Source organism: Thunnus albacares, chromosome 5 (genome assembly GCF_914725855.1).
Source record: "Thunnus albacares chromosome 5, fThuAlb1.1, whole genome shotgun sequence".
NCBI lineage: Eukaryota > Metazoa > Chordata > Actinopteri > Scombriformes > Scombridae > Thunnus > Thunnus albacares.
Window position 1 is genome coordinate 13,239,713 of NC_058110.1, and position 18,908 is coordinate 13,258,620.

Below are 18,908 nucleotides of genomic sequence, written 5' to 3' on the forward strand. Positions count from 1 at the left end.
ATGTCAGTGCGCCGGTGCACCGCCTCATCTAATAGCATCTAACAGAAAACTGTTTAAATGGAGTGTAATCTGTCAGCCAGCGGCAGCAACCACATGACTGTCAGCTGATAAAGCAAACAACAATGTGTTCCTACAGGACCAAAGCCATGGTAGCTTTCCTAGCTGACAAATGATTGCGAGCATGGACAATAATGTTCACAATATGATTTTATGTAAGCCTGAACGACATTCATCAGTTTTATAAATCTCCCTTGTTTGTGTATGTGTAGGCTAGTATGCTAATGATAGACCCATTCACAGCGCACAGCTGGCTGAACTTGTCATAAAGTAGCGACAACAAAGCCCGCCCATTTAGAGATAAGATATGGTTATGATTGGTCAATGTTACTGTTATTTGAATTACTCAGCCCTCTGTAAAAATTATAGCTGGACCACCAATCACAGAGCTTAAAGCAGACACCATTTGGCAGATGTTTTAGGGCTGTTGTAGATATTTAGCTTCACAAATTAACTTTGTCGCACCTGGTTCAATAAACCTCATGCTTCACCACACGTACACTACATCTTGGCTGATAAAAAAAACACTTAACTGTTATTTAGAGTCCATTATTGTTTCCAAACTGATCAGTGTATCAGCTTCACCCTCATGTTGAAGACCATTAGCCTACATAATATTAATTATCTTACAATCCTTCTTAATATATTTTTTTATGTTTTCTTTACAAACATTTGATGAAAAGTGTCTTTTGTAAGCTCTGTGATTTTATATGTTTGTGCAAAATTTACAGTAAACAGATTGTAATTGGATCTTGGAAAAACTGAGGCCATGATTTCTGTTTGTTTTCTTGTAAAGCCACTAACTTTTTACAATATGGCAGATACATGTTTTGTTCTCTATCACTTTCTTTATTGCTGACTTGGTTTTTCGAATGTGGGGTCAGTGCGGTCATTTTATTTCTTTATTTTTTAGAGAGAGACGGTTTCATTTTGTGTGGTTTCCTGCTGCTGAACTGGAAAGTGACCAGACAGAATTTACTTCCTTATTTTACAGAAACAAAGACACTCATTGCAAAACATTTCATTTCCAATGTAAGCAGGATAACACTATTGCCCAAAGTTTCAGAGTTGCTCTTCTTGCTGGGATATTTCATTAATACATTTTGTAGTCAAATTTTAAGACTAGAATTTCTTTTTTTGTTCAGTTTATACTGAATTGTTTTCTTCCTTTGATCTTTAAACCAAATAAGGAAAACTGCACAATTAGGTTTGTAATCTTTTCTCAATGTCTTCTAGTAACATTGAAAACTAAAAATGGAAGTCTCATCATTCTGACCTGAGAAAAATGTCAGAAGTTTTTACTGAAGTAAAAGTTACATAAAAATGAAAGTATATGGTGTGTTCATGTTTTGCATTATAAATGATAATTTATCAGTTTTTAATTAATTTTGATTTATAACATTTTGTTTATGTTGAATCATACAGTAATATATGCTGCAGCTACAAAAAATGGCATAAATAATTTATTAAAAAAACTTTTTTGTTGTCTGCTTTATTTTTATATTTACAGAAGAAAATTTGCTTTAAAGCATCTGGTGCATGTAAACATTGTGTCAATATTGTGTTACATTGTGGTATAATTTGTGACGCAAAACGAATTCAACAGAAAAATGACTAAGATTTTGTTAACGTATGAAAAATGAGTTGCTGTTTGAATAGAAAGCTTTTGTTTTCAGTAAAGATATTTCACAATAGCTTTGAGATCATGGTCACATTGAAGAATTAAAAAGGAGTTTAGTAAGTCTGTCTGCCCTTGCTGGCTAAAAACAGAATTACTGATGTGTTGAGTGGGCGGATGGGGGCGTTCTGATCAGATTTCACAGGCTACAAATATCCCTCCGGAGCTGTTACACTGCAGGGTCATTGACCAATGAGCACAGGCTGCAACTCGAGTGTCTTTGAAGACTTTGTACACAGACATCGAGGGACAAGAACTTCACTGCAGACATGAGTCAAGGTAAGGAGAAAGAAAAAAAACTATTTCCCTTGTATGAAAGGTGTTCAGATGTTATTAGTGGACTGAATTATCTACAACTGAAAATGTAGTTTCTCTGTGTTACTTCACAGTGTCAGAGTGCTTTGACTATGTAGCAGATTGAGAATCGTGTGAAATGTGATGAGCAGGATGACATTAGATATCTCAGATCCAGAACATGGAGTAACACTATATCAACACTGAACAATGTCTTGCTGATGATTTCTTGTGATTTATCATCTGTGAGGAAACTTTGAACAGGTGAGGTCTATTAGTCATCAAATTATCAGGTCATCAATCTGTCTTTCCATCTCTACACAGTCCTGGACATCGAGCGCTATGATCTGAACATTAAGAGCAACAACAGCAGCCATCATACGGAGCTGTGTGGAGAGGAGCGTTTGATTGTCAGAAGGGGACAGCCCTTCAACGTCAGTTTACATCTAAAAGCTGAAAGCAAAGAGTTCAAACCAAGTGAAACAAGCTTCACACTCACTGTTGAAACTGGTATGTTTCCTGTTAACCAGTGATTAGGTTCACAATGTATGTGGTTGAGAGAGAAATGCTGCAGATCTTTTCAGCAGCATGCATGCATGACTAAATCACCAGTGTGTGCACAAAGACTTGTGTTTCCCTAGTTTCCATTTAGATTCAGTTCCCGTCTTTGTCTCTCCAGGTCCGCTACCCAGAAAAGAATCTGGCACGAAGGTTTGCTTTGGACTCCATGACTCCACGGTGGACACTGAGTGGAGCGCCTCTGCCACTAATGATCCCTCTGGAAACACAGTGTCTGTGACTATCAATTCCTCCCCCAATGCCCCAATAGGGCTCTATTCTCTGACTGTGGACCAGGAGGGGCAGAGGACCAGTTTAGGACAATTCACCCTGCTTTTTAATGCTTGGTGCCCCAGTGAGTACAGAATATATCGTTTTTTTATGTTTTATTTGTGTTTTGGGTTGAACTGGAATTATACTTTGTGTTAAACTTGTTGTGCTCGGCCTGCAGCTTGTATTCCTGTCTTCTTCATGATCCTTGTGTTTAATTTGCAACACTAAATATCTACAACAGCCCTAAAACATCTGCCAAATGCTGTCAGATGTGAGGTATTAATGCAGTATGCTATTACACTGGTCTGAACACATTGTTGCTTTGACTCTACTGACTCACAGGAGATGCTGTTTACATGCGCAGTGAGATGAAGAGGCAGGAGTATGTCTTAGCACAACATGGGCAGGTCTACAGAGGAACGTATAAACGAATCAAAGGGACACCCTGGAACTTCGGACAGGTACACAAATTTAAAAAGAGCATCAATTCAATGAAGTTCAGTGAACTGTAGACAGAAAAATGTATAATCTCTTCTTCACTGTAACCTGAAAAGAGCAATAAACATGACACTATTTTAATATCCAGTTACATTTATCAACCCATTAAGTTAATTCAGTTAACAATTGACCTTCTGTTTTAAGTTTGAAGTAGGAATATTGGATATCTGTCTGAAGATCCTGGATGACAACCCCAAATTTGTGTCTGATGCTGACCAGGACTGCTCTGCCAGGAGAAATCCCATCTATGTGACCAGAGTGCTGAGTGCCATGGTAGGTCTGTGCATTTAATCACCCTGTGATGAGCCCTTTTTTGGCAATGCAGGCAGAGATTACTATGGTGCCCCAGAAAACTGTTTGCTCATTTATATTCAGAGTATTTTATTGTCCTGCAGGGTAACCTCTCTCCTTCTTTTAAAACTTAATGTGTGGCCCTCATTCCAAGCTAAAATGTAGCTATAAGCAGAGTAATAAACAAATAATTTAAAGTCTGTCAGCATGTTATTCCTGCTGCAAGTCAAAAATAGCTTAAAGAGAAATTCAGGGCTATTTCCACTGGGTGTCATGATTCAGTGCCACTATACAATAAATCAAAGCCAGGTATGTTCCCAGACAATGTTGATAACAAGGACAGGATCATGCACTATGTTTAGGGATATTTGACATAGTTGTGTGCAAGCTCTTTATATATTTATTATATAGTATTTCACCATTTTTTTTGCATCTAACTACTTCTGTATGATTTTTCAAGCAAACATTGTTTATACGTCAAAATGTAAATCACCTTAAGGAGATCTATGCTATTACTTTACTTTTACTGTAAAATGTTTTAGTGACTTTATATAATTTTTTAAATTATTAAAATGTATAATGGAGAGTCTATGGGAGGAATATTTGAAAGTACATATCTCAAAAAGTGAAAGTGCTTGAGTATTCACCTAATGAACAGGTGTCCCATGTGGAAATACTTAACATATTAAAACATGGGACCAACAGTACCACCATGTGGTCAGTTATTACATGTTTAAATTTTGGCTAATAACTCATGAATCATGAGGCATATACGAACAATATTTGCACAGTGTGTTCCTTAGATGATGTCAAGTAGACTGATGCAGGTCACGCCCATTTCCACTTAAAAAAAATTCCACATTGTTGGATTTTTTGGTAAACAAATTTTTTGCTTCTATTGGCACATATTTCATCCAATCTTAATCAAACTTGGTACATACCATAATTAGATGACCCAGAATAAAGCTTATGTGTTTGTTTTTTGGAATAACTTACCATTTGTCTTCAATGGGTTACCAAACTTTTGAAGGCGTGGCCTGATGCACTTAACAGGCTATAACTCTTCAATGCTTGATTGGATTGACACCAAATTTAGGAATGTTGTACATACAGCCACACTACACAAGTGTGTAACCTCTGCTACAATTCTACCTACAGTGGATGCTACTGTAATATTATAACATGATATTTCTATAATTCTGTTGTCTTTAATGAAATTAAACTTGGTACACAAGTGTTCCATGCAAATGTGCACAACATATTGAAACATGGCACGAATAGTCTCACCTTGTGGCCATTAGTGAACCACCATCATACTGTTTATTGAGTATAATATCCCTTAAATATAATATTCCATGGTAACTAATTCAGCAAGTTGTACAGATTGGGATGCTGAACAAGTCCGTAGTAGTTTATACAATTTCACCTGTAGGTGGTGCTACGAACTTGCAGCGGCAACAGCTGGCAGCTTGCAGCTCTCACACACAACTTCTTCAGAAATTGCAGAATTTTCTAGTTGAAAATACACTGACATAAAGGCAACATTGCAAACATGTTATCCTCCTTCACTTTCTATCATTAAATTCACACACTGATAATAAATTATAACATCTAGGGTACTTTGACCTATCATTACTAATTAATATCCTTTAAGGAAACCTTTTCTTCCCATGATGGACTCTTTCATTGTTCACATTTTAAAGAAATTTTACAGTCTCTGTCTCCCATAATCTTCACAATCCTTTTTTTATATTATTGTATATCACTTTTCATAGTCACAACTTTAATACATTTTTTACTTTCCTGACATCAACTACTGGTCTTGATACTGTTAACTACTCAGTTCTTCTTCTACGTATTCATAATCTGACTTGGCTAGACTTCTGTCTTGTAATGCTGATGGATGTCTGAAGTAAATCTTATGTGGAAAATAAGGATAATGAGCCATTAAGAGATCTTGAGATATATTATAGAAGAATAGCAAAAACAACAGCTCAGTGTTTCCCCATTATATTTCTAACCAAATCTTGTGCTTGAATTTTTCCTGTACCTCTGTGAGCTTGATGAAAGTGAGGTCTGACTTTATACAGTTTATTTGGTATAAGTGTGTTAAAAGTTTCAGCATCATTTAGAAGACTTTTGACTGAACAGTCCTTAATAGAAGCTAATGAAAAACACTTAAAATAAACCATGTACGTATTGATTTGATATGTGCATACCACCCAGCAGTCTGTGGCTAAATGAAAGTGAACATCCTCCACTTCCCTGTTTATGTGTTTTTTCTCCCTTGTCTTTTATGTGATTATGGAAAACAACAACAATGTAACAATGTTACCGCAGTTATGCAGATGACACACAAATTTACATAGCCATATCACTAGGGGACTATGGTCCAATACAGACATTCAGTAAGTGCATTGGACAAATCAATGATTGGATGTGCCAGAATTTTCTTCAATTAAACAAAGATAAAACTGAAGTAATTGTTTTTGGAGACAAGGAGAAATGAATAAAAGTCAGCACTCAGCTTCAATCGATAATGTTAAAACCACAAACCAAAGTCTCAGAAGGATTTGGAAAAACTCGTCCATGCATTTATCTTTAGTAGACTTGACTACTGTAACAAAATCTTTACTGGTCTTCCAAAAAAATCGATGAGGCAGCTGCAGCTGATTCAGAGCGCTGCTGCTCGAGTCCTCATTAAGACCAAGAAAGTGGATCACATCACTCCAGTTCTCAGATATTTTCACTGACTTCCTGTCTGTCAAAGAATTGATATGAAAATACTGCTGTTGGTTCATAAAGCACTGAATGGTTTAGGGCCAAAATACATTTCTGATCTGCTGATACGTTATGAACCATCTAGACGTCTGGGACAGGTCTGTTTTCTGTCCCCAGAGTAAAAACTAAACACGAAGAAGCAGCGTTGCTTCAGTATGCTCCAGTATGCTCCACATATCTGGAACAAACTCCCAGAAAACTGCAGGTCTGCTACAATATTCAGTTCTTTTAAATCATAGCTGAAGACTTTTATTCTCCTGTTTTAGCTGTCTTATCCTATTTTAGCTTTTTATTTCCCAATTTAACACTTTTTAATTGTATTTAAATGTCTTTTTACATTGCCTTGTGTTGCTTTTATATTCTGTCTTTGAATTGCCTTTTTGTTGAAATGTGCTATGCAAATAAACTTGCCTTGTCTTGTCTGGTCTCTGTCTGTGCCCTCAGATCAACAGTTTCGATGACAGCGGTGTGCTGGTGGGAAATTGGGGAGAGATTACAGATGGAGTTCATCCAGGCCAGTGGATCGGCAGCGGGGACATTCTGCGTCAGTGGGCAGAAAGTGGCCCCGTCCGCTACGGCCAGTGTTGGGTCTTTGCTGCTGTTGCATGCACAGGTAGGACCACAGTATGAGAGAGTCTTGCTTTGATTCAGACAGCAATTTCATTTGATTCTTAAATTATTGATTAATCTATCAACCCATACGTTTTGAGGGGTTTTGATGCACATGTTGGAGTGCAGTGAGTTATTGTGTCTTATAGAATTCACATGGTATATTGTCATATTACAATGTGTTTGTTAAACTTTAAAAGGATTCAATAAACCAGCTCCTGAGGTAACATAGAAGCAATTTCTTAAATAAATGCACCCTTTTGGTACCATACAATACCAACAGTCCTGATTTCTGCTGCATTTTCTCCATCCCACCTCCACTGTCACACAATCCAGCCTTTTTATCAAAACTCTAAATTTAGAATTTAATCTCACAGCTTTGTAGCCATCTACCTAGCCACCTCGTGACATTTTTATGTGGTGTCTTTATTGTTAATCTTTGATGACAGACGTTATCTCAAGCATGTGCTTCAGTAAGCTGGTGTGCTGAAGAGTTGCTCTCCTCCCTCCTCCAGTGTCCCGTGCCCTGGGTATCCCGTGTCGAGTGGTTACTAACTTTGGATCAGCTCACGATACTGACGCCAACCTGGTGATAGAAAACTTGTATGATGAAGATGGTGAGAGTATTTCTGATGATTCAATATGGTGAGTGTATGGTAGGGATGCAGGGATGTATATATATGTATATATATATGTATGTATGTATATGTATATGTATATACATATACATATACATATATATCTTCCATTATTGCTGCATGATTGAATGAACATTGTTTGTTTGTTTGTTTTTTTTACATTATTTTACAGATTGAAGCAAAACGGTCATGTTATTGTTCTTTATTTTACTCATTTTTTTCCAGGAACTTCCATGTTTGGGTGGATAGCTGGATGACTCGTCCAGACTTAGGAGAGGAATTTGATGGTTGGCAGACCAGTGACCCAACCCCACAAGAGAAAAGTGAAGGTGAATTTTGATTTAAATGTAGTTTGTCCTTTATTTTTTCAATGGGTATGTCCTAAATGTAGGTCTGTGAGCTGACTTTTTTTGCACGCTGCCAAGGCAGAACAGCTACAGAAGCCAGACAGAATAATCTAAACACCTCACGACTCTAATGCCAAGGCACAGTGTTTAACCACACCGGTAAGATTCAACTTCTGACAGTAGTCACAAGTTTGGTGTATGGTTATGCATGTGACATCTTACGTTTGGCATGTTCACATGACTCTTCTCGATTCCATGACACAGTATAAAGCAACTGTTTTATTTTTTACTACAAACTCTTAGACCTGTGCATGCTCTCTTGAAGTGTCATAAAGTGTTAAACCAAACACCAAAAATAATAGTTTAGTTTAGTTTAGTTTAGTTTAGTTTAGTTTAGTTTAGTTTAGTTCAGTTCAGTTCAGTTCAGTTCAGTTTAGTTCAGTTTAGTTCAGTTGTGGCCTGAATCCAGATGTTGTGTGTCTGAAACTCAATGAAATTCACTGTGTTTCTGGGTGTGTGATGCTGTCAGGTGTTTTCTGTTGTGGACCGGCCTCACTGAGGGCTATCAAGGAAGGGGAGCTGACCAAGAAGTACGATGCTCCCTTTATTTTCGCTGAGGTGGGTTTTTGCTTGATCTTTTAGCGTCACACTTTATAAAAAAAATGCACAAATGTAAGCTGGACTTCATAAACTCCATAGAAGTTGCATTTATTGACAAGACCTGATCCAAGCTAATCCACAGAGACTGATCAATTTTGTGATCTGAGACATAATTTAAGAGATACTGTGTTTGTTCATGTACTGTATGTATACAAAATATTTCTATCATATATATTGGTATAGTTGTCATAATATATGTGTCTAGCGTTATCTGATGTTATGTCATGTCCTGTGTGGATTCAGGTTAATGCAGATGTTGTGGACTTGGTGCGCCTGTCAAATGGACAATTGGTCAAAATCGGTGGATCAACAAAGTCTGTCGGACGGTTCATCAGTACTAAAGCTGTGGGCTCAGATGAGAGGCATGACATCACACACCAGTACAAGTATCCTGAAGGTACTGCAGAGTCTGTTACATGTCACTGTAAACATACACAGACTAGTGCAGTGCCCCTTCAAAATGTGCCTGTTCGGAACAGGCCAATTGCTTATTATTTCTTGAGAACTGCATATATGTGTATAAATTGACAAATGTATCAACCAACACGATAAGGATTCAATAAATTAAATGGTTTTAATCCAAGTAGAAACTAAACTAAAGACTAAACTGAGGTTGAACCGTAGAAGCAACCACATATACAGATGGGTGACAAATTAAAGGAAAAACTGGTACAGGTCTGAATGCTTGACCCCTACAGTGAGGGGATCTGGTGGCTCTCTTATACTGTGGGGGGCATTTTGCTGGCATGGTTTGGGTCCACTTGTCCCCTTAGATGGAAGGGTCACTGCAAATCAGTACAAAGTTGTCCTGAGTCATCACCTTTATCCTATGATGAAACATTTCTATCCTGATGGGAGTGGTCTCTTCCAGGATGACAATGCCCCAATTCACAGGGAACGAGGGGTCACTGAATGGTTTGATGAGTATGAAAATGATGTGAATCATATGCTATGACCTTCACAGTCACCAGATATCAACCCAATTGAACACTTATGGGAGTTTTGGACTGACATGTTAAACAGTGCTCTCCACCACCATCATCAAAACACCAGATGAGGGAATGTGTTTTTGAAGAATGGTGTTCCTCAGCTTTGGCATTGATTCTACAAGTTACTGAACTCTACTGGAAGAATGAACACTATTCTTCAAAAAGATATTCCCTCATTTGGTGTTTTGATGATTGTGGTGGAGAGCACTTTGGGCAACGTTTTTTGAGATATTTTTAAATATCTCTGAATGTGCCTGAGACGTTGAGCACTAAGTTTTGAATGTACATGCCAAGTTTCCTTCACAGTAACATTACACAGTTCAATAGTAGAGCTTAAGTCTCCGAAACGTTTTCTAACGTTTTCTACGCTGGCAGAAGAAGAAGCAAATCAATTTTATTTATGAGGTGTTTTTATATTTTTCTCAAGAACCACTCATCCAAACAACTTCACACATTGACATTGCACTTCCCCAGCAATCCACCTGCCAGGTATGAAGTAGATTGGGTGAACGGTTCTGGAGATATATGAAGGACAAACTTACATACATACAGACAGACAGAGATTCCTTGCTTTATATAGAGAGATAGAGAGATGACCTCAGCCAACACAATTTTAAAAATGTAATCACACAAGTTCCATGTCTGTTAAATCTAAATGATGATGGTTTTGAAGGAGTCTGTCTCAGGAGGTTTATAATGCTGAAGAACTTACCAGTAATCCTGATGGTTTTCAGGTTCAAAGGAGGAGAGGCAGGTGTATGAGAAGGCTCAGCACCACAACAAGCTACAGCAGCGAGGAGAAGAGCCAGAGCTCCGTCTCAAGGTTTTTCTGTTCATATATAGATATACAGGGGATACAGCAAATAATGTAAATATATAGAAAGATCTGGCAATGAGCAAAATGATCTAAGTTTTCAAAGCAACATGAGACAACATCACAGCTCCTAAGAGGTGAAATCATCTATTTTGCAGGTTCATTGGTCAAAAAAACAGAACAAATATTTAATATATCAAATCATTCATATGCATAACATATGCAAAACAGACAAAAGTTGAAATAACCATCATGGGTATGACAGTCATACAGCACACACAAGGTTGTCAAATACTGCTAAGTTGTGTGTAACATAACGGTATGTTTTCTTTGTTTACGTTGAAGATAAATGTTTCATTAAATGTCCCCTTTACATAGATGGTTGGATGGACAGAGGCTCAATTAATCTTTTATCACTTTATATGTTGAATTAGCTAAAATCTTTTATGAGCATATTCTGATTATTATTATTTTTTTGCCAAATTTTGCCAATTCTACAACAGAGTTGAGATATACTGTTCCTATCACAGAATCATCCTTTTCAACAAACTTAAGAACTAAATGCTCATTATTAGAAATACAATATAATGTATTTCTGTTATTGTATTCTCCATAAATTAAATTAAATGAATCATCTCATGATTCTCATTTCAGATCAAGCTTGCTGATAACATGATTGTGGGCTCAGACTTTGAGGTTTGTGCTGTCCTCACTAACAACTGCATGGAGGCAAAGACCTGCAACTTCCTGTTTGTTGCCAAAGCTGTAGGCTACAACGGAAAACTAGGAGGGAGCTGTGGATTTGCTTCAGACAAAGTGGAGGTGCCCCCTGGAGAAGGTTAGCTCTGATCTTATCACAGACACCACAGTGTCTGAGCTTTGAATTTGATGCTCGCACAGAAATTACCTCCACATTGTTTGCAAGTGGATATAATCATGAAGGTACCTCGATGAAACAAGACTTTTATCTGCATCTTACAAAAGATTCAAAGTCAGTAATTCAAGTTCATTCAAATGTAACACAGAAATATTTCTATAAATGTAGTTATGCAACTGTCTTACAATGTTTGCTGGTTGAAACCTGGTTCACAACCTTCCAAAAATCATTTTCTCATGCAGAAATTCAATTGAAATAGTTGTCATAACCTAATTAATGTGATTTATAATATGTGTGTTTTTTCAGAGAGGCGTCTGTGCCTCAGACTGAAGTATGACAGTTATGGATCAGTGATCACCTCTGACAGGCTGATCCATCTGTCAGCCATCACCGTCGACAAGCAGACCATTGACTACCACAAGGCTGAGAAGACCATTGTGTTGGATGAGCCAGTCATAGAAATCAAGGTATGGACGGAGAGGTGGAACAAATGTGTTCATGAGCAATGAAAACTCTATTATTACACTGTAGGACAAAAAACTGAGTGTATAAATCAGTAAATTGTATTTAAGGAGTTTTTATATTCTGGACAAAACAGAACTTAAGTAACAAGTCAGCCTTCGCACACACAATCACACTCATAACCTCAGAGCAAAATACACTCTTATTCATCACATTTAAAAATACTTTCTGATGACTTTAATGGATCAAAAACCTGCTTTTCTGTATCAACATAGTACTAACATACAAAATCACATTAGTGAGATCAAATATTCTGTCAAATCATTTCCTTCCTCCTTGTGTTCAAGTTATTGTTCACCTGTGAGTATTTTAATCTTTTTTATTAAAGTGCTCCAGACTCTGTGAAATTTACATTTACTCTGCCATCTGAGCAAAATAACCACAGGGCAAAAAAGGGAGAGGAAAAGAAAAAAACAATGAACAATAAATAAATAAAAACAAAAAGGGCAACCAGAGTACCAAAACAATTCCCCTCCCAATCCTACAAGAGATAAGAGGACTGTACACACATTACAATGAAAGGACAAGCTTAACACAAAGCATACATAATCACATCTTTAACACACAGTCAAGATAGTCTTAATGGGCATTTAATGCAGATGTCAGCTATGAGTGACAGGAAACAAACACATTGTGGTTTGAGATCTACTGTGCTCACAAGTCATCACATGGTAGAGTGGTTACTTCCACCAGTGCTTTAAGTATGACTGCAATCATGTCTATTAGGTTCTTTCACTTCCCCTGAAGAACATAATTTGGCTGAAATGCATTGGTCACTTTAAGGTAAAGTCCGTAGAAAAATAAAATAGAAGCTTGTTTAACCGGTGCTGTAGACTCATCTTTGTAAATCTGGTATCAGAATCCTTGTCCTTTTCAATCAATCAATCAATTTTTATTTATATCCCAAGGACAAGGACATAAAAACGCCTGACAACAGACCTCGAGCTGAGCAGCACCTTACAAGTCTAAAAAGGAAGTTTCCCAGGAATCTTGACTTTCACGAGGAGTACAATGGGTTCATGAGAGAGCTGCTAGAGAAGGGATATGACACCAGAGTACCTGAAGAGCGGCTAGACTGCAGAAATAAGATCATGGAGTATATGATCCCAAAAAGAAGAAATTAAGAGTTGTTTTTGACTGTACCACATCATATCAGGTAGTATCACGAAACAATAAGCTCCTTTAAGGCCCCAACCTCATAAACACTCTTACTGGAGTGCTGACAAGGTTCAGGAAGGAAATGGTAGGCATGATGGCAATCCATGTTTTACCTGCCTGAGGAGGATTCAGATTTGGTGTGGCTCCGATTGTGGCCAGATGGCGACCTGAAGGCAGCGCCAGCAGATTACAGAATGTGTGTACACTTGTTCAGAGCAACTTCTTCTCCCAGTTGCGCCTCTTACGCACTAAGAAGAACAGCTGAAGATGGAAAAGAGAGGGCTGCACCTGAAGCTGTTGAGACAATCTAACACAACTTTTATGTTGACAACTGTCTAAGCTCAGCATGCTGTTGCTCTCGCTAAGGACTTGAGAACATTATGCCTCAGTGGAGGATTTTGTTTGACCAAAATGACGAGCAATTCAAGAGCATTGCTAATGTCAATCCCAGAAGAAGACAGAGCTTCAGGTTAAAGATCTCAACCTTGACAATGATCAGCTACCCACAGAGAGGGCATTAGGTGTCCAGTGGTGCAGTGGACACTTTTAAGCTCAAAATTGAAGTACAGGAAAAGCCTTGTACTAGGGGAGAAATCCTATCAGTTAGGAGTTCAGCTTATGATCCTCTGGGTTTCCTGGCACTTTTCATCCTACCTGCCAAGCTCCTTCTAAGAGAACTTTGCAAAGAGAAAAGAGCATGAGATGATGAACTGTCTGAAGAACAGACAAAAAGATGGAAAAAGTGGTTGGAAGACTTGCAAAAGCTGTCTTCTTTCAGCGGGATAGGGTTAGGGTCAGCAGATGCATCAAGCCCACAGGATTTGGTCTCATCAAGTCAGCACAACTACACCACTTTTCTGACACCAGCAACAATGGTTATGGCACAGTATCTTACCTCCTGTTGACCAACGAAAAAGGACCAGAAACTCACTTCATTCCTGATGGGAAAGTCAACAGTGGTACCACTCAAGCTTGTCATCATTCCCAGGATGGAATTGACAGCAGCTGTGATGGCTGTGAAAATGGACAAAATGCTGCAACATGAGCTGCAATTACAGTTGGATGAATCAATCTTCTGGACAGACAGTGTCACAATACTTAAGTATATCGAAAACAATGCAGCTTGATATGAAACATTTGTAGCTAACAGAGTCTCATTCATTAAAGAGGCTACAAAGCTTTCTCAGTGGAAGTATGTGAACACATCAGACAACCCTGCAGATCAGGCTTCAAGAGTCTGCTACAGGGCAAAAACTGGATACAGGGACCAGAATTCCTGTTTAGACCGCAGTTTGAATGGCCAGAATGACCAGACCAGTCCATTCACTCAAAGGAAAAAGACTCAGAGCTCAAAGCCAAAGTGTCCCTATACAAGTGGATGAGAAATTGGATACAATGACTTGGTTTTTAAACCAATTCTCAAGCAGGTATAAACTCAAGAAAGCGACGGCTTGGCTCATGTGCCTAAAAGAGATTCTGCTAAACATGAGGCAGAAAAGAAAGGAGCTTCAAGAAGCAATCTATAAATGTGAAAACAACTCATCTAAGGCAGAGTCTTTACTTCAGTCAAAGATGCTCAAGTACAAGCAAAGCTTTGAAAAATAAGTGCTTACCACAGAAGACCTTTCCAAGGTGGAATTGGAGTTAATTCACCTATGTCAGAAACAGAAATATGCAGAAGACCTTAAAGCCCTGCAAGAAGAAAAAATGTCATGTAAGGAAAGATAGTCATATCTTTAAGTTGGATCCATACTTGGAAGGTGGAGTGCTGAGAGTAGGAGGGCAGTTGAGCCGATCTGCCATGCCGCTAGAAGCCAGGCATCCAGCTATCTTGCATATGGATCACTGGACTGCCAAACTCATCTTCCGTCACATCCATGAAGAAACCAGCCACTTAGGTAGAAATTACATTCTCACAAGACTGAGGCAGAAGTACTGGATACTAAAAGCCTGCTCAGCAATACAAGAATGATCCCAGAGTGTAGCACATGCAGAAGACTACATGCCAAGGCAGGTGAAGAAAAAATGTCAAACTTACCAGAGGACTGGTTATTGCCACCCTTCACAAACACTGGTGTGGACTATTTTGGCCCATCGAGGTCAGTAGAGGTCATGACAGAGTGAAGAGATATGGTGTGCTTTTCACATTTTTAACCAGGAAAGCAGTTCACTTAGAAGTAGCACACTCACTCGACACCAGCTCATGTATTAATGCACTATGCCACTTCCTAAGCGGAAGAGGTCAAGTGCCTGTTCTTCATTCAGACAATGGCACTAATAAACCTGGACCAGTCTACAATTCAGGAATCCATGTTGAAAAGAGGAGTTAAGTGGATATTTAACACTCCTGACGCTTCCCACCATGGAGGTGTCTGGGAACGCCAAATACGGACTGTCAGGAAAGTTCTAAGTTCCCTGTTGAAACAGCAGGTATTGGATGACAAAGGACTACAGACACTCTTATGTGAAGTGGAAAGCATTATCAATGACTTACCCATAACAACGACCTCAAACGACACCAACGATCTGGAGGCTTTGACCCCAAATCATTTACCACTGATAAAGATACAGCCAAATATGCCCCCAGGTGTCTTTTCAAAAGAAGATCTCTATGTGTGTTGCCACTAGAGGCAAATTCAATATATGGCAGACCTATTCTGGCGCAGATGGACTCAGGAGTTCTGCCTCTCTTGCAGGAAAGACAAAAATGGAGCACAACAAGAAGGAATTTCAACCTTGGAGATGTTGTCCTCATCATAGACTCCTCTGCACCAAGAAATTCCTGGATAATAGGAAAAATTGTCAAGATAATGCCAGACTCAAAAGGGACAGTTTGGCGCATCTGTGTTTGGACAAAGACAAGCACATTAGAGAGACCCATTACTAACATATGCATCTTAGAGGAGACATTGTAAAGATCAAAAGAGACTGAATAAGACATTAATCTGTTTTGAATGAGACAAATATGTATCCTTAAAACCTGGAAGATAGGTTTATAATTTGGTGTAGAGAAGTCAGTGGCTCTGCGTGTTTGTATTTGGTAATTGATATGTTATCAGCCTAGTCAACTAGGGGCAGGCTATGTCAGAGCCATTTATACAATAGAAACATAATTGTAAATAATTTTTATCTTGCTGTACTTAAATTGCTAAGAATGATAAGCAGTTCCGTAGTTTAATCGCAGCATGCTTAATGAGGACCAATAATGATCTCGGACAGCCCTGGCTTGTGATTGGTTAAAATGTATAACATGCAATATGTGTGTGTTAGATAGTTTAGTTTCAAGCGATGGAGCCTTGAGAGCACACCAGTCTTTGACTGTGTTTGCCGATTACGTGCTTATTGTTCTTGCCTTGATAATTATACTTGTCATGCTTGTGTAGCATGTTTTTTTATTTTGTATGTAAAGAAGAAAGTGCTCAGTAAACTACATGCTTAGACTCTACAGTTTAAGTGGGCATCTTCAAGAAATAGACAGAGCCAAAGTAACATTAAGTATGACTGTAATCTTGTCTATTAGGTTCTTTCACTTCCCCTGAAGAATATAATTTGGCTGAAATGCATTGGTCACTTTAACCAATGAATCATCATCTTATTTCTTTCTCTTTTCGGGCCTATTCCTCAGTTCTTAAATAAATGTTGATCTCTTCAGTGTATTCCTATAGAGTCATCTAGAGCCTTTAATGTCCAGCGTTAATGGATGAATATATTGAACCTTGAACCACGAGTGAGGTAGCATCACAGAAAAGTTTGGATTCAACTAGAAATCATTGAATTTTCCTCTATTTTTTATTGCTCACTCAGGCATATATTATGTTAAAACAAACTGTGTTAGTATTTTTAATGTTTACATTATTTGATCATTATAATCTATAATAAAACTGTACAGGACATAATCAATCAATAATCATATGATACCACCTCTTACATGATGAAACCTGTCTATCTGACCCCCTCTCTGCAGCTGGTGGGAGAAGCCACACTATATGAGTCTATGACGGCAGAGCTGAGCTTGTTGAACCCTTTACCAGAGCCACTGCAGGACTGCAGCTTCACCATGGAGGGGGTCGGCCTCACTGACGGCAAGCCCATAATACTGAGGTATGTCAACTCTGTTGATGCAGGAGATATGAGTGGACAAGTGCATTATGTCTTTTAGCTTTTATACATGACCTGTTTTGTCTGTCTTCTTTTATGTACACATTAATTCATGGTGAACTGATTTCTATTTTTCGAATAAAAAATGTTACTCACTGCTAAACCCAAAATCACAGTAAAGAATGTCCTAAAAAATGGCATTTATACAATAATGTCAGCACATGTGCACAAACTGAAACATTTTATATCTGTATACATAAGAATAGAGATAAGCATAAAACAGAAACCTCCTCTCTGACTGTTGAGTATCATTCTTGCAGGATTGGAACAGTGGGCCCAAAACAGGAGGCCAAGGCCACTGCTGAGCTCAGTCCCAGCATTACTACACCCAGCGTGCTCCTGGTGAACTTTGATAGCGACAAACTGAGGAACATCAAGAGCTTCATCAATGTTATGGTGAACGAATGTGCCAGTACAGAAATCTAATAGCAAAAGCTGAAAGCTTTTTTACATTGTTGTTCTTTGGACTAGCAGGTACTGATTTTCTTTTAAATTTACTTGTTATTCTCATTCTTTTATATGCTCGAATATACCATACTAATATATACTTTACTATATACTATCTATAAGAATAAGTTTTTCCTGGGTAACTTTATAAAGAAACACAATGATCCACATTCACTAACATCATGTACAGTGACTCTGTAGTAGGCTACAATAAGATCAATAGATGCAATATAATAAGATACTGACCTAAACACATTTACTTTACTTGTATTTTGATTTGGTTCATTCTAAATGTGACAATAAAGCCATTGCTACTAAAGCTGCCAGTAGATTGTTTAAGGGAGCAGCGCTTCCTCGCCTCCTTTTAGGAAACATTTTGTTGTTGGTGATGCAGAAAAAATCCAGTGCGCTAATTGAAAATAAAATTTTGGAGAAAACATTTTAAGGCTGGGTGTTAATTTGTTGTCTTGTGGGCCAAAGAGCGATCCAGAGTCAGAATACACTCTCAGTGGATGAATATTGACACCTACTGGTCACATCACATCATGGCTGGTACAGTGTCTCCCATTAGCAGCTGATATTACTGACATTTGTGTTTATGATTTTAAGTGATATTAGAGACAGTGGTGGAATGTAACTAAGTACATTTACTCAACTACTGTACTTAAGTACAATTTTAAGGTACTTGTACTTTGCTTGAGTAGTTTCATGTTATGCTAATCGATACTTAAACTGGGAGCCTTTACAAAGAAGCTTCGTGTATTTGTATCTCGTCATTTTTCAGATGTCTATGATTTGTATGCAGTTCCACCAAAGACACATTTCCCCTCACATGGTTTCAAATAAATAACTGTTTTAGACCCAAAGAGGTAAAACTCTTCAATATTTCACAAAAAGGCAAATATGAAAGAAAAATGATTTCAAATCTATCATCTCAAGACCCCCCAGATTTATCTCATGACCCTTACAAAGCAGTTCAAACTAGCTCTACCTTGAGCAGCTATAACAATAAACTGCTGCTGATGCATAGACTCATCAGTATTAACAATGTACTTTGTTAAAGTTATGTAACATCAGTCACAGCCTGATTTTCTGCTAAATGAGTACTTTTATTTTAGTATTTAAGTAGGATTTTTACTGATAATTAAGTATTTTTACATTGTGGTATTGTTACTTTTACTTAAATAAAGGATCTGAGTATTTCTTTCACCACTGCATAATTTTCAGGAGATACTGTACAACACACAAGTAATGAGGAC

The 18,908-nt window shown here is 38.0% G+C and overlaps 1 protein-coding gene and 1 long non-coding RNA gene across 2 annotated transcripts in view; one reads left to right on the top strand and one right to left on the bottom strand.

The window, feature by feature from the left end:
- The window catches only part of LOC122981709, a 19,693-nt gene extending 11,146 nt beyond the window's left edge, over positions 1-8,547 (bottom strand). The window contains exon 1 of the long non-coding RNA XR_006403296.1: positions 8,177-8,547. This is a non-coding gene — a long non-coding RNA (uncharacterized LOC122981709). The remainder of the gene's footprint in view (positions 1-8,176) is intronic.
- Positions 1,990-18,088, top strand: LOC122981706 (protein-glutamine gamma-glutamyltransferase 2-like). The gene is made up of 15 exons (XM_044350387.1): positions 1,990-2,014; positions 2,354-2,539; positions 2,709-2,942; positions 3,203-3,321; positions 3,503-3,631; positions 6,875-7,043; positions 7,555-7,684; positions 7,903-8,006; positions 8,554-8,642; positions 8,928-9,081; positions 10,408-10,496; positions 11,142-11,325; positions 11,671-11,831; positions 17,009-17,145; positions 17,463-18,088. The coding sequence occupies exons 1-15, from the start codon at positions 2,005-2,007 to the stop codon at positions 17,626-17,628; spliced, it is 2,061 nt and encodes a 686-aa protein (XP_044206322.1). The 5' UTR covers positions 1,990-2,004; the 3' UTR covers positions 17,629-18,088.
- Positions 18,089-18,908: the final 820 nt, after the last annotated feature.

Excerpts from the sequence above, each read along its gene's own strand:
- LOC122981706 (XM_044350387.1), top strand. Across the intron at positions 3,322-3,502 it reads CACCCTGGAACTTCGGACAG|TTTGAAGTAGGAATATTGGA; the intron begins GTACACAAATTT and ends TTCTGTTTTAAG. Across the intron at positions 7,044-7,554 it reads TGCTGCTGTTGCATGCACAG|TGTCCCGTGCCCTGGGTATC; the intron begins GTAGGACCACAG and ends TCCCTCCTCCAG.